Here is a 17,225-nt window from a genome sequence, read left to right as displayed (position 1 = left end):
CACACGAATTTCTAGGTTTGTTTACCCCTCCCGTCCTTGTTACACTTGGTCACATTTTGCAAACCCCACCCCCCTGGTGTGACGTCACATTTTAGGCAATTTTGTTTTCAACGAAATCGACAATATTAACTCGGCATAATTTTTTTAATAAAAAAATATTTTTGATATATATGTCGAAGAGGGAGAGGGGGGCTAATTGTGTGGGGCTATTGATAGCGGGTGGTGGGCATGGTACCTCGATGTATTACTTTACAGCCAAAATAGTAGGTATGCTACCGGTGCATGAAATAAACATTCGGATTCGTTAACCATACTAGTGTCTACTATATTTCAGTACTAAATAATCAAAATAACTAAACGATCTTACGATGGAATCGGATTCAATAAAAATAAAAAGATCACATGAAATCGTTCAAATCTTTATTTAAGTCAAACTACACCGGCTCCAACCCTACACCTCTGACCCGAGAAGATTTAACCCGGCAACAAACTCGGCGGGACACATCTTTTCAAAACAACACATAGTTTCTTTATTTTACAAAAGTAAGCTTATAATGGCACATAAGAAATCAAAATAACACTTGGAATAAAACACTTAGCTAAACGGTTAAAGAACGTGAGAATCTATAAGCTTTCAGAATAATCCTTCAGGTATAAGCCTTCAGGAACGTAGCGAATTAGGCACGAGCTTGGCTAACGTCCGATCTCTAGCGCGGTCCGATCAAGAAGAAGGAAGCCAGTTCCAGCGGCGGAGCCAACCGCTCCCGCCTCCAATTCAAGTTGGTAAACCTGCCTGACCAGTCTACCAACATAACGACAAAATTGCCTGCTCGTGCCTACGTTCACTCAAGATACACATCTTGACGTTCCAAAGCATTCTACCTGTCATTTTAGTTCAACAATACGCCAATAGATGGTGGCGTTATTCACTACGCAACTTTATTATTTCGTTACAAGCAAATAATACGTAGCCAAACATTGCTAATCGACTTTATACAGGCATTTAAAGCTATGAACTGTAACACTGCAATATGTCGTTCTGGTGTCTCGCTCCGACATATAAATATTAGTAATTTTATAACACAACGAAAGTTACATCCAAAATCTCATTATTTAACTGTACAGCGAATAAAAAAATATAAATTAATTTTCGGTTACTGATGAGGCTAAAGTGACATCACAATGTTTGTGACTCCCCCCTCCCCCATGTCACAACATGTCACATTTTCTTGATCCCCTCCCTTCCCCTAAACGTGTGACGTAATTAATGGATGACCCCTAAACCACTTCGTGTTTGAGCTCGTTTGATTCGTCTCAACAAGATCTTGGACACTAGGTGATACTCAGGGTCTGATGATGGAGCTGGAAGGTGGTCACCGGTACCAGTAAACCATGCAACTAAACCACTTCGTGTTTGGGCTCGTTTTATTCATTTCAACAAGATCTTTGACACAAGATAGGACTCAAGGTCTGATGATGATGCTGGAAGGTGGTCACCGGTACCAGTCAACCATGCAACTAAACCATTTCGTGTTTGAGCTCGTTTGATTCGTCTCAGCAAAATTTTTGATACAAGATAGTACTCAGGGTCTGATAATGGAGCTGGAAGGTGGTCACCGGTACCAGTCAACCATGCAACTAAACCACTTCGTGTTTGGGCTCGTTTGATTCGTCTCAACAAGATCTTTGACACAAGATAGTACTGAGGGTCTGATGCCATGGAGCTGAATGGTGGTCACCGGTACTAGTCAACCATGCAACTAAACCACTTCGTGTCTGGGATGACCACCTTCCAGCTGCATCATCAGACCCTGTGAGTACTATGTTGTGTCAAAGATCTTGTTGAGACAAATCAAGCGAGCCCAAACACGTAGTGGCTTAGTTGCATGGTTGACTGGTACAAGTGACCACCTTCCAGCTCCATCATCAGACCCTCACTACTATCTTGTGTCAAAGATCTTGTTGAGACGAATCGAACGAGCCCAAACACGAAGTGGTTTAGTTACATGGTTGACTGGTACCGGTCACCAACTTCAAGCTCCATCATCAGACCCTGAGTTCTATCTTGTGTCAAAGATCTCGTTAAGAGTAATCAAACGAGCCCAAACACGAAGTGGTTTAGTTGCGTGGTTGACTGGTACCGGTGACCACCTTCCAGTTCCATCATCAGACCCTGAGTCCTATCTTGTGTCAAAGATCTCGTTGAGAGTAATCAAACGAGCCCAAACACGAAGTGGTTTAGTTGCGTGGTTGACTGGTACCGGTGACCACCTTCCAGCTCCATCATCAGACCCTCAGTACTATCTTGTGTCAAAGATCTCGTTGAGAGGAATCAAACGAGCCCAAACACGAAGTGGTTTAGTTGCGTGGTTGACTGGTACCGTTGACCTCCTTCCAGCTCCATCATCAGACCCTGAGTTCTATCTTGTGTCAAAGATCTCGTTGAAAGGAATCAAACGAGCCCAAACACGAAGTGGTTTAGTTGCGTGGTTGACTGGTACCGTTGACCACCTTGCAGCTCCATCATCAGACCCTGAGTTCTATCTTGTGTCAAAGATCTCGTTGAAAGGAATCAAACGAGCCCAAACACGAAGTGGTTTAGTTGCGTGGTTGACTGGTACCGTTGACCACCTTCCAGCTCCATCATCAGACCCTGAGTTCTATCTTGTGTCAAAGATCTCGTTGAGACGAATCAAACGAGCCCAAACACGAAGTGGTTTAGTTGCATGGTTTACTGGTACCGGTGACCACCTTCCAGCTCCATCATCAGACCCTGAGTTCTATCTTGTGTCAAAGATCTCGTTGAAAGGAATCAAACGAGCCCAAACACGAAGTGGTTTAGTTGCGTGGTTGACTGGTACCGTTGACCACCTTCCAGCTCCATCATCAGACCCTGAGTTCTATCTTGTGTCAAAGATCTCGTTGAAAGGAATCAAACGAGCCCAAACACGAAGTGGTTTAGTTGCGTGGTTGACTGGTACCGTTGACCACCTTGCAGCTCCATCATCAGACCCTGAGTTCTATCTTGTGTCAAAGATCTCGTTGAAAGGAATCAAACGAGCCCAAACACGAAGTGGTTTAGTTGCGTGGTTGACTGGTACCGTTGACCACCTTCCAGCTCCATCATCAGACCCTGAGTTCTATCTTGTGTCAAAGATCTCGTTGAGACGAATCAAACGAGCCCAAACACGAAGTGGTTTAGTTGCATGGTTTACTGGTACCGGTGACCACCTTCCAGCTCCATCATCAGACCCTGAGTTCTATCTTGTGTCAAAGATCTCGTTGAAAGGAATCAAACGAGCCCAAACACGAAGTGGTTTAGTTGCGTGGTTGACTGGTACCGTTGACCACCTTCCAGCTCCATCATCAGACCCTGAGTTCTATCTTGTGTCAAAGATCTCGTTGAGACGAATCAAACGAGCCCAAACACGAAGTGGTTTAGTTGCGTGGTTGACTAGTACCGGTGACCACCTTCCAGCTCCATTATCAGACCCTGAGTTCTATCTTGTGTCAAAGATCTCGTTGAGAGGAATCAAACGAGCCCAAACACGAAGTGGCTTAGTTGCGTGGTTGACTGGTACCGTTGACCACCTTCCAGCTCCATCATCAGACCCTGAGTTCTATCTTGTGTCAAAGATCTCGTTGAAAGGAATCAAACGAGCCCAAACACGAAGTAGTTTAGTTGCGTGGTTGACTGGTACCGTTGACCACCTTGCAGCTCCATCATCAGACCCTGAGTTCTATCTTGTGTCAAAGATCTCGTTGAGAGGAATCAAACGAGCCCAAACACGAAGTGGTTTAGTTGCGTGGTTGACTGGTACCGTTGACCACCTTCCAGCTCCATCATCAGACCCTGAGTTCTATCTTGTGTCAAAGATCTCGTTGAAAGGAATCAAACGAGCCCAAACACGAAGTGGTTTAGTTGCGTGGTTGACTGGTACCGTTGACCACCTTGCAGCTCCATCATCAGACCCTGAGTTCTATCTTGTGTCAAAGATCTCGTTGAAAGGAATCAAACGAGCCCAAACACGAAGTGGTTTAGTTGCGTGGTTGACTGGTACCGTTGACCACCTTCCAGCTCCATCATCAGACCCTGAGTTCTATCTTGTGTCAAAGATCTCGTTGAGACGAATCAAACGAGCCCAAACACGAAGTGGTTTAGTTGCGTGGTTGACTAGTACCGTTGACCACCTTCCAGCTCCATTATCAGACCCTGAGTTCTATCTTGTGTCAAAGATCTCGTTGAGAGGAATCAAACGAGCCCAAACACGAAGTGGTTTAGTTGCGTGGTTGACTGGTACCGTTGACCACCTTCCAGCTCCATCATCAGACCCTGAGTTCTATCTTGTGTCAAAGATCTCGTTGAGACGAATCAAACGAGCCCAAACACGAAGTGGTTTAGTTGCGTGGTTGACTAGTACCGGTGACCACCTTCCAGCTCCATTATCAGACCCTGAGTTCTATCTTGTGTCAAAGATCTCGTTGAGAGGAATCAAACGAGCCCAAACACGAAGTGGTTTAGTTGCGTGGTTGACTGGTACCGTTGACCACCTTCCAGCTCCATCATCAGACCCTGAGTTCTATCTTGTGTCAAAGATCTCGTTGAAAGGAATCAAACGAGCCCAAACACGAAGTGGTTTAGTTGCGTGGTTGACTGGTACCGTTGACCACCTTGCAGCTCCATCATCAGACCCTGAGTTCTATCTCGTGTCAAAGATCTCGTTGAGAGGAATCAAACGAGCCCAAACACGTAGTGGTTTAGTTGCGTGGTTGACTGGTACCGTTGACCACCTTCCAGCTCCATCATCAGACCCTGAGTTCTATCTTGTGTCAAAGATCTCGTTGAGAGGAATCAAACGAGCCCAAACACGAAGTGGTTTAGTTGCGTGGTTGACTGGTACCGGTGACCACCTTCCAGCTCCATCATCAGACCCTGAGTCCTATCTTGTGTCAAAGATCTCGTTGAGAGTAATCAAACGAGCCCAAACACGAAGTGGTTTAGTTGCGTGGTTGACTGGTACCGTTGACCACCTTCCAGCTCCATCATCAGACTCCTATACTGTGGATGTGGACCTATATATGTATATTCTGAGATGTCATCAAAAACATTTGTATTCAGCCATTTTTTTCATTTAGTACCTATAAAATATCAGGTCATTACAAATATTTTTAATGCGGTCCGGTTGCATTACTATACTATATAAAACCAAATACACAGTAGTAGGATCAAAGTTTCTCAGTCGCCGTTTACACGCAGCGTCACGCACACAGTATAGCATTTTACACGGCGCCTGCCGCACACAACGATAAAAAACCTCGTCGACGCCGTTGTAAACGTGCGGAGCCGACCGACACACGTCCTACCTCTACAAGCTCTGCCGCGGCACTGAGCTCACGACCGCGCGTCATCGGTAATATTAGAGAAGTTTTCAAAAAATTGCCAAAAAATTATAGTAGAATTTCATAAACACTAATGTATACCAACAGTATAAGCAAACGCTGCAGATTGCTTGAGTATGAAAATTACTTCGATATTAAGTAGAATTTCGTAGGAATTGACACTTGTTTCGGAGAGAAAATTGAGTTTGTTTTTCTTCGATTTTCTCTTTCTAAAAGGTATTTAGGAAAAATGTCAAAAGTAATTCCTAAAGTACAGGGTATTAGTAATACAAAATAGCCAGCTTTACCAGAGTAAACTTCTCAACATTTACAAATACGAGCTGACAATTCAGTACTAGACGTGGTTTTTCGGAAACGACCATCAGAAAAAAAATCATTACTAATTTAATAAGTCCTTTTTCTAATATTTACAAAGTAATTCCTAAAGATAAGAAGACGCTTTTACTGGAACAAGTACTCATTATTTCTAATAATGAGCGTAAAGTACTGAATGTCATCGAGGAATATCATCAATTTTGCATTATTTCGACTTTCCTTGTGGGAGCGCTCTTAATACTGAATCCATTACGTATGATAGATAACGTTTTTTCTCCGACCCTTTTAGCGGCTCTAGCTTCTTCCTCCTAGCGTTGTCCAAGAATTTTGCCACGGCCATAGAGAAAAAAATACATAGAGTGCTCACTCCATACATCAGTTCAGACTATTAATTTCAGTTTCTACATCTAGCATCGAGTAGCGGAACTATCAGTACTGCTACTTGACAATAGATGTAGCACCGACCGGAAAGTCTTATCTCAACAGCATAAGACTTTCCGGTCGGTGCTACATCTATTGTCAAGTAGCAGTACTGATAGTTCCGCTACTCGATGCTAGATGCTAATAGTCTTTTTGGTACTAAAACTGATGTATGGAGTGAGCACTCTATGTATTTTTTTCTCTATGTCACGGCTCATGGGAGCCTGCGGGCTCAGCACGGTTCCATTTTTATCGACTATCACTATGCCCGTCACTTTCGTACTTACAAATTTGTTAGAACTTAGAACGTGACGGGCATGGTGACAGACGATAAAAATGCGATACCAGGGCTGGGGTCTGCTTGACAACTAATCCCAAGAATTTACATAGGCACTCGTTTTTATGAAAGCAACTGCCATCTGACTTTCCTGGGGAACTAGGCCTGGGATTAGTCCGGTTTCCTCAAGATGTTTTCCTTCACCGAAAGCAACTGGTAAATATCAAATGATAGTAATAAGTTCCGATAAACTCATTGTTACGAGCCGGGGTTTGAACCCGCGACCTCCGAATTGAAAGTCGCACTCGTGTAAGGCCTGAGTAGACGCTCGAAGCGGAGCGTTCGGCGGGGCGTGCAGCGTGGCTGTGGGCTCACGCGTGATTTGAGCAGCGTGCACTAAGGCCGCTCCTATACGCTTGCATTCGTTTAACATGCACGCCGCACGCCCCGCCCCGCTGCACGCACAACTCGAGCGTCCACTCAGGCCTTAAGCGGGCATTACATTATACAATTTGCAGAGCGCTAATTAAGTGTCGCTAGGCGAGATAAAAAAGTGCTTGTTCATTACACTACACTAGCTAGAGACGCTAGTTAGTGTCTTATTTTCATTTCGGCAGTGATCATCGTTCAAATCGAACCGCATCTTCCGAACAGAGCTAGTATATCATGGCACCATCAAAACATGAAAAAGTTGGCATTGTTTTAACACTGTTGTCTAGTTCAATTTTCACGAATAAAAATCTTTAATTGTAATCTTTATGTTTTTTATCCCATAAAAAGGGCATGTCTTTATAAAGTTCAATCATGTTCAGCAGTACTTCCTGTTCCCTAGTCTGTGGCTGCGTCATTTTGAATTGAAATACAATAAATAAAACATCCATACGTTCGAGTGCGTCGGTGGCGTGCCGACAACTGACCTTGCACAGTAAGCGCTAAGCGCGCTAAAACCATTTACACTATGCGTTCTAGTGCGCTAGTTAGCGCTAGTGCGGCAGAGCACATGCGATCGCACTAGATTGGGTCACTGGCTAGCTGCCTTTACACTATGCTAAATTAGTGCGCTAACTCAGCTAGCGCTCTGCAAATTGTATAATGTAATGCCCGCTTTACACTTACCGCTAGCTAGGCCACCAGTGTTTCTTAAGCTTTGGATTCCTCCGAAAACGGTGCCGTCATATGACGGCCGTCATATAGCGGCAGCAAAAGACGGCCGTCTTTACGGTGGCGACATGTGGAAAGTACCACGGCGTCATAACACACCGTCATCCACCAAGCTCAAAGCGGCAAATTTGAAAAATGTAGGCGCGATGGGATAACGTCCCATAGAAAATTTGAATTTCGCGCCTTTTCCTACTGACAAGATTTGCTTGATCATCTATAATTTACTTGGAGGATGAAATATCATCAGAAGAGGAATATAATCGTAGTACGGAATCATTTATTCAAATCTCGTGTCATTTATTCAAAATGGCGTCACCGCTATCTAATAAAACGTTCACGAAACTATCGACAAGGTCATGACGGCCGTCATCTTACGTTACGTTGACAATCAACGTAACGTAACGCCGTCTAGGAAACCGCGCCATCTTGTTTACATAGACAACGTTCTAGTGACGTCAGTCAACGCTATATAGCGGCCGTAATATGACGGCACCGTTTTCGGAGGAATCCAAAGCTTTAGCGGCTGAAAATGTCCGTTGAAGGGGTAAATGTAACAATTACCAACTTATTTGTAAGGTGCGGGTGTCCCGGCCCCGGTGGCGCTGGAGCCGTGCCTGGGGTCGCGCGCGGCCGTGCTGTCGCTGCTGGTGCGGCTGCCGACCGGCGGCACGGGCCGCGCGCCGCCGCTGGGCGGGCTGGCCGTCGCCTCCGCGCTCGTCACGCTGGGCCACCACCAGGAACACAAGGCGCGCCGCTGACCGTACGTCACCACACTACTACTACATGTTACAACTTACTACTACTACAAGTTACAACATACTACTACTACATGTTACAACATACTACTGCTACATGTTACAACATACTACTGCTACATGTTACAACATACTACTACTACTACATGTTACAACATACTACTACTACTACATGTTACAACATACTACTACTACATGTTACAACATACTACTACTACATGTTACAACATACTACTACTACTACATGTTATAACATACTACTACTACTATTACATGTTACAACATACTACTACTACTACTACTACATGTTACAACATACTACTACTACTACTACTACTACTACTACATGTTACAACATACTACTACTACTACTACTACATGTTACAACATACTACTACTACTACATGTTACAACATAGATCTACTACTACATGTTACGACATACTTCTACTACTACATATTACAACATACCACTACTACTACATGTTACGGCATACTTCTACTACTACGTGTTACCTTATGTATCATGTATCATGTATGACTGTATGTGTTCTGAATAAATAAAATAAATAAATAAATAAAATGATGTTACTATATACAACTACTACTACTACTACATGTTACTACATACTACTACTACTACTACATGTTACAACATACTACTACTACATACTACTTCTATATTAAATATATTATTAACGGGTCACTCACGTATTCTAAGTCGAAAACGCTGCGCCGTCTGCATCTGCCAGTCTTCGCCGGTCCGTCACCGTCAACGCAAGCTCCTGATGACACTACTCGGTACGGAGTGGAACGTGTCGAGCGTTTTCTACTTTTATTCTATTTAATACTAATTTACTATTTAATACTAACGTTTAATACTTTTATTCTATTCCTTTGTTAGGAGTATACTTGAATTTGGTTGTGTTGTTTGGACACCTCAGTATCAAGTTCATATTGATCGCCTGGAAAGGGTCCAAAATATTTTTCTAAAATCTCTCTGTTACAGAACGGGCAATTATTTCGAACGTACTTCGTTAGCAGCGAAGCATTTTTGTGTTCCTTCCCTTTATAACCGAAGAAACTATTTAGATGTAATGTTCTTATTTAAAATTCTTAATGGAATAATAAAATGTCCGAATCTCTTAGAATTAGTCACTTTCAGTTGTCCGCACCTCCCCCTACGTTCCAGATCTCTATTTCATATCAGCTTTGCTCGTAAGAATTACTCTCGGCACACTTTTTTCAGACGAGTCCCTAGTTATGTTAATAAGCACTTACATGATATTGATCCTTTTCACTCTTCCTTGTCTAGTCTCAAAATTGAACTTAAACGTAAATTGTTTTAGTTTAAATATTAGTTTAGATATTAAAAATTGTTTTAAATAGGTAACAAAATGTATACACGTAACTTTCTGATTGTCCTACCTTCCAAACAGTGAAACAAATTGATGACTACTTGTCTTATCCGATAACACTAAATTAGAAATTGATGTTAAACCTATTTTCCAATCTTCTACGTACGTACCCTCTATATAACTTCACACAATACTGTTTGTTTTGAAGACTGGTAAATATAATTTAAATAGGTATGGTTCATAATTTCAAATTTCTTTTTCTTTCCACGGTTATTATGTATGTTAACATTATTTACTGATTAATAAACCTCCAGGTCTGTTTCTTAAGTATGTTAAGTACACTACATTGTACTATAAATCCATTTGCATTATGTGACTGTTTGTGTTCTAAATAAATTAAAAAAAAAAAAAAAAATTACTAAATGCTATTGTATCCAATGTAGCAATACGAGACTGTTTGTTTCTAAATAAATAAATAAAAAATAAAAAAAAATAATTTCTACGGAACCCTCGGTGGGCGAGTCTGTAAATAATACAACACAACATTGAGTTAGGACTCCTTAGAATCAGTTTGAAAATATCTTATCGTAAAAAAATTCAAAAATCGTACTTGGACAGTAAAATGCTGTAGTGCAGAAACGTATCACTTTCTGCACACTTTTTAGAACAACAATGGCCCTCTTTCAGAGCATGAGTTTTTTATTTTATATAAAACTACTATCTCGCTAAAGTAACAGTTTTGAAATTAATACCTTTTGTTTTTTCAGCTCAACTGACACCAACGTATATAACAAATATGTGAACGGTGTATAAAGTGCTCAAACAATACTCAATACGTCGAACGTCTCGACTAAAGTGTCCAAAAATGACATGTGTCCACTTTAAAGTGTTTAAAACGTCAATCGTGACAAGTTTAATGTGTTTCAAACGTCACCCGTGTCGAGTGGATTGTGTTTCAAACGTCACCGTGTCCACTTTAAAGTGTTATACGTCAACCGTGTCGAGTTGTGTTTCAAACGTCACCGTGTCGACTTAAAAGTGTTACACACGTCCGTACCGAATCGAAAGTGTTCTATAAGTACGTACGTACGTAGTAAGTATAAGTGAAATGACATTGAAAAAGTGATATGTAGACAACAGTTTTAGTTTTACGTGCTTTTGGTAAGTTTTACATCGCAAAGTTGGATTGTAGCATTTGCGGTACTATTGATGCTTGCTTCACTGGTGTCACAAGCGCGTTGCCGACCGTTTAAGTATACAAGTATACTGTTGACAGGTTCAGGGAGAAATGAAAATTATATTCAATACTTTGCAAATGCTAAAGGATTCAAAGTTAGTCATGTGTATGTATAGGTAATATTATTATGTAATTAGTTTATTTATTTGATACCTGGTTTTTATTATACTCTATTATAACTTTTTATCATATGTGATGTTTTCAACCAAAAGGGTACTTATTGTCGGTTGTCAATAAGGCGCTATTTCCATATAGCTTCAATTTGCAATCAACCTTATGGGCTCATTTAGACGGTGCGAGAACTCGCATGCGAGTTTCATTACATTGCGTCATTTGATCGGTCGGCTGAATTGATGTAACCTCACCGGTCCGCAATGTAACTAAAATCGTATACGAGTTCGCGCGCCGTCTAAATTAGCCCTATATCGACAACAGACAATGTGATCCCATTTGGTTGACGTAAACGTCACATAGGTATATGAATATGAGTATACGAAACTTTCATACATTTAATATAATTGTAGGTTTGCTCAATTATGTTTATTATTAAAAAAAAAACAATTATCAAGTTTTTTAGCATATCTCGGAATAAACCTACATATTAATACAATATAATTAAATCAATATAGTATGTGACATCATTCTTTTTAACCATCTTGTATTTTACTCGTTAAAGTTATATGTTCACTAAATATTCTTATTCGAATAAATAGATCATAATAATAACCAGGTATATGAGCCATATAATATTTACACAAGAGTATTATGGTTGCTAGATACTACATTTGCATTAAAAATATTAAATATATTGTAAAAATCGACCATCAGCCAGGGTTGTTACATATTATGAAATGTGACGTAAATTGCGTCACAAGATATAATTTAGTTTTTAATTACCATTTGTGACTCATGTCTTACACATGATAATTAATACCAAGAAAATACTTATGATCGATTATTGCAATATTTACTGAAAATATAGGGCTGTACATTTAAATACTATTTAAAAAAATACTACCATGGGCACCTAAAAACATGCTGTACCTACATAAAAAAACACTATAACACTAAAAACTGTCTACATGGAACATAATCGGCGTAGAGATATTTTTAAATCTCTTGTGACATTTTTAAATTGTTGACAATGTGTGCCCTATATTTAAATTACCTATCTATTTATATTAAGTTACCCTGTTGGTTGAGTCAAAAAATATATAAATATATGAAATGTAGATATAGTAGGTACACGTCTACTTCCCTGCAAGAAGTTGCCAAATAAATTATATATTGCACTATATAAAATGAACATTTTGAAATAAGATAAGCATTTTGAAATAAGCGAAGCACACGGGACATGAAAAACGCTTTACAGTGACGCTGGTGGCGTCGAGCGTCAAATGGCGGCTGACGCTGCAAGCGTCAGCGTTAAGCGAATTTGCTTCGAGCATTCGTTTTCGTGGCCGGCCGAAATATAAGTGACTTGACAAAAATCTGGCTATCCAATCAGATATTTTGTCTTTCTAAAGGCCAGAACACACCAGTACCCTTACCACGAGTCACTGACAGTGTCATCAATAACATATACGCTAACGTCTACGTAATTTTCTTTCTATGCATCTCAACATATTAGTGCGAGCGAGATGTATAGAAAGTAAATTTTGTAGAAGTTAGCGTATATGTCAGTGTTGACACTGTCAGTGACGCGTGGTACGGGTACTGTTGCGTGTACGTAGCCGTGCACGTGCGCTAAACTGTTGGAGCCGTGCCCGCACTGTCACGCAAGCGATGTGCCGTCTCTCATAAGGATCTGTGTATTACAACAAGCACGTCTACGCACATGCATCCGGTTTGTAAAGGCCCCAAGGCTTTGAGTCTTCTGAGGTTTTAATACAAATTTACTTTTTAATCGTATGACAGGCAACTTCCAGTTTCTCATCCTACGAACTATTAAACTCAAAAGCAATAAAAAGAGGTCATTTAGTATATAAAGTAACCCCTTTTACTTACTCTTGAGTAATGTATACTTGTATTAAAATTTTCCCCTTTATAAGTATAGTTATTTATTTTAAAGTTTGTGAAAGTGAATGCAAAGGTGCTTGTCGTTTTAAAGTAAAAAGTAACCGATACGATTTTCGTAAATTGTAAAAGCAATTTCAAGATTACAACATTACTAAACATAGTAACATCAGTTAAAAATGCTTACTTGTGTAGTGTTATTTCTATCTGTTAAAAAATAAAATGTTGGTTAAAAAATACCACGAAAATTATAATAGACTTTCACAATTCCAATATATTTATACTAAACCTTTCCTTAGCTAGAGCAAAAATCACATTCTGACTTGTGATCTTATATTTGCTAAATATTACGATGGGCCTTATTTTTTATTTTAACACTAAGGGCCACCACACACTAGCGTCTTGAGCATCGGTGTCTAGTTAGCGCTATGGAAAATGGCGTCGCTGTGCAGTTGCGCCTACGTTGCGTCGAGCAGCAGCCTTAGAGTTTACTAGACCCCGACGCTCGGGAGATGCTAATGTTGAGTGGCCTTAACAAATCAATCATTTTAATGGATTTGACATCCGAAAGTTGGAATTATGAAAAAATAAGGCCCACCTTAATAAATAAATTTAAGGAAACAACTATACATATTTAAGTCGTTAATCAGTAAGTTAATGTAAATAGTGCAGCTTTGACAAGACTACGGTATTTTTCTTACGACTGAAATTAATGTAAATGTTGTAAAAAAGTTCTTTTTTATAGTTGTATGTAAAGGCATTTAGTTTGTGTTGGTACCATTTAATGAAATTATACATACATGGTACGCGCAGCATCGTTTTAGAGTTAGTATATTATATTGTGTGTTAGATAGCATGTAAAAAAATGTATTTCGTTTATTGGTATAAGAACATAAATCAAATAAGGAATCTCAGGTAGAGGTGCGCATATTATCCGATAGCTTCTCCAAAATTCATGCAAATTATTAAGCGCATAACAGTTTTGATTTTTTACAAAGAAATAAAACACATGGCAAAAGTATGGTAATAAATATAAAACGTATTAAAAAATTGATTTTAAGTTAATAAAAAAATCTATCAATATGATAGAAATATCAAAACTAACAGCAAGAAATAATATGTTTGTGTAGTTCAATAATATTGTATTAAATATTCGCTTTCATGTACATACACGTTCGTATGCAAAAATATTATTGCGTCATATGCAATAATAATTGCGTCACAAATCGTATTTCTGCGTCATTTGTTGTAATAATAAATAAATAATTTCCATAATGTTACAAGTACACCCTAAACTGATTTCACTTATTTGGTTTATTTACTATAAATAGATGTATTATTTATTTATATTTGAATAGATAACTGCCAACATTATGCTTCGTTTTATCTCTAGTTTAAGCAAATCCTGCATTGTATGTATGTATAAAATAAAGTAGGATCAAGTCTGCCAGATGTAGGTCCTGTACGCATTTTGATTCAGATTTTTATTTTATGTTTTACTATAATATAATGTAATCTGGGCCATTTTATTTAGAGTTCTACACTACTTTTTATTTTTTTTAATTTTATTGGGATCGAACGGAGTTATCTCTACTCACATTCGTGAGCGCCTTCGATTCTAATACGAGAAAAAAAAGTATTCCAATTTTTTTATTTCCATTCCGTTGCCATTTTTCAGTCTCTGTATGACGATAACGGAATGGAAAAACTGATTTTTTTTTTAAATATTTGGGACACTTTTGTCTCCTATTCAGATCGAAAAAGCTGAGTGATTCTGAGTAGAAATAACATAAAAATCCCAAATCTGAAAAAAGGTACAACTTCAAATAAAATGGCCAACCTAATGATTTCTCTTTGTATACAAAAACGTCGAACAAAAAAGGAAGGAAGGAATTTGATTTTTGTTCTATGAATTGTTTTATTATTTATTCTTTTACATTTTTAAATAAATAAATACGAAATTAAAATTCTTACGATTTTATTATTTCGAGTATAAAATGCAAATTTAAAAGATTTGCTTGTTTCATAACACCACGTAAAATACGAAGTATCCTTTTATATTAAATGTGAATAAAATACACGTTTTTTTTTATTTCTCAAATGTGTCAAAATCACAAGTTTCGCCTACAATTTGGATTTATCGTAATATGTAACACATAATAATTTCATAATATTGTTGATATTTTAAAATACTCTTATTCATGTATGTATAGATGATCTCATTTAATTGGCTTTTTTAATATAGAGAAAAACATAAATGCTAATTTTTTTATTCCACAATCAATTTGTCGAAAATGGCTACCTAAAAGTTACTAGTTAAAGTTTTAATATTGTGTGTTAAATAGTACCCTTTTCAAGTACCTAGTATCTTCATATTAATTAATATCATTCCTATTATATTCTTTAGATTTCTAATTAAAGCCCTATTCTTCTTCTTGTTATTTAAAAAAGATAATTTCTATTTTTTTCTGTATTTTTTGTTAAACCTTCGCTACCTCACTTCCTGCTCACATTTAAAAAAGCAATAATTTATGTAATCCAGTGTATGTCAGTTTATGTCAATTTAGATTTCCCGTTTCCTTCGACTAGAAACATACATATAAATACGTATTATATTTACATAAAAAATAAAATAAATATTAAAAATGAGAGTCGTTCCTAGCCCTCTACTTTTGCTTACGAATTTTTAGGAGGGCATTTCGGATTATTTAGTAATATAATAAAATATGCAATATTTAATTTTTTCAACAGTTTTATGATCATATTTAATATTCTTAAAATAACCGGTAGATTTGCATTTTAATTCTCAAGATATTCGGTATTTGTTTAGAGAAATGCTTTATTTGATATAATGTTGTTATAATAAAATGTGCTCACTTTAGTATGTACAAACCATAATGCAATATATTTTTCTTTATTTTATTTTATCAACAACGTTTTTGTTGTTCAAGTTTTATACAAATTTCGTACAAATGTTTCATTTGTGAATATTTTGAGTCTCTGGCAGCTTATAATATATCCATCATTCATAAAATCAGCCTTAAATATTATATAGTAAAGTCCGTTATACGCTAATTCTGTAGTGGCTTGATCAGAGCATACTGGATTATTATCATTATAAACCAGGGATGTTGCGGATGCAGATTTTTTGACATCCGCGGATGCGGATGCGGATATTTAAAGAGTCACATCCGCGGATGCGGATGTCAAGATTGGGTACTTAGAAAACGTCAAATATTACATTTTTAGTATTTTTTTATTAAAAAAAAAAACGAAACGCTTAGTATTTGAGCAAGAATATAGGTGCATTATATTTAATAAACAGTAACTTGGCCGACTTTTCTGGATCTAAACGATTTCGTTATAGGTAATGACGAAATTACCTAGCACTTACGCCGCCGCTAAGACGTTCCTGTACCGACTTGTTCGACATCCGCATCCGCATAAGCTTCGCATCGATTTTATGCGGATGCGGATGCAGATGCGGATGTTGAAAATAATGCGGAAGTTCCGCTGTTGCGGATGCGGATGCGGATGTTCGCAACATCCCTGTTATAGACGTCAGAATTTCATAGACGTTTGACATTAATGATGACATTGCCCTGCAGAGTTGGCTTGGTCGGACTGTGGTCGTACTATAAGCAGAACTCGGTTAAAGGTACAGATGTAGTGCATAATTGTTTTCCATCGTATTTTCTCGCCAACGTTCGTATTTGTCATGCTACTTCAGTCAACGTCAGTACTTTTTGTACCGAGACTGACTGAAATAGCAAGACACGTCCGTACGTTGCCGTGAAAATACGATGGAAAATATTATGCACTACATCTGTATGCAATTGTGCAGAAGGGCATAAAACTTCGTTTTTTGTTGTAATTTCATTTTTAATAATTTAAATACAGGTCTCTATTGTTTCCCAAAAACTTAAGTCGTACCTAATGTATTGTTTTTCCGCATTTTCGTTAGTCGTAACTTGTTTGGTTTAGAAACGCGTAACTTTTCAGGATTGCCATAAAACAAACCTAACCTATCTACTTATAGGATAACCTTACGAAAATGCTGAAAAGTTAACGGTTCAGTTTTAGGACTAATGATAATATGACAAAGCAATATATTAGGACTTAAAACCTTATGTGAAACAAAGGGACCCCTAAAAATACAGTAGGTACCTATACCTAGCTTAAAATAGTAATACAACATTTACAACCATTCTGTAGTGAGCCTGTATTTTCATGTATATAATAATACGCGTGTTAAATATTAACACGCGTTTTAACCACCCCTTTTTC

The 17,225-nt window shown here is 38.3% G+C and overlaps 1 protein-coding gene across 1 annotated transcript in view; it reads left to right on the top strand.

Annotated features, from left to right (window-relative positions):
• LOC134657744 (putative protein tag-53) overlaps positions 1–10,537 on the top strand; it is an 81,905-nt gene extending 71,368 nt beyond the window's left edge. Inside the window, 2 exon segments of the mRNA XM_063513308.1 lie at positions 8,150–8,333; positions 10,453–10,537. Of these exon segments, the coding sequence (XP_063369378.1) occupies positions 8,150–8,331 (182 nt within the window). The 3' untranslated portion in view covers positions 8,332–8,333; positions 10,453–10,537.
• Positions 10,538–17,225: the final 6,688 nt, after the last annotated feature.

The sequence above is a fragment of the Cydia amplana genome, chromosome 20 (genome assembly GCF_948474715.1).
Source record: "Cydia amplana chromosome 20, ilCydAmpl1.1, whole genome shotgun sequence".
Lineage (NCBI taxonomy): Eukaryota > Metazoa > Arthropoda > Insecta > Lepidoptera > Tortricidae > Cydia > Cydia amplana.
Note: the sequence above shows the minus strand (reverse complement) of the source record. Positions and strands in the feature narration are given on the sequence as shown.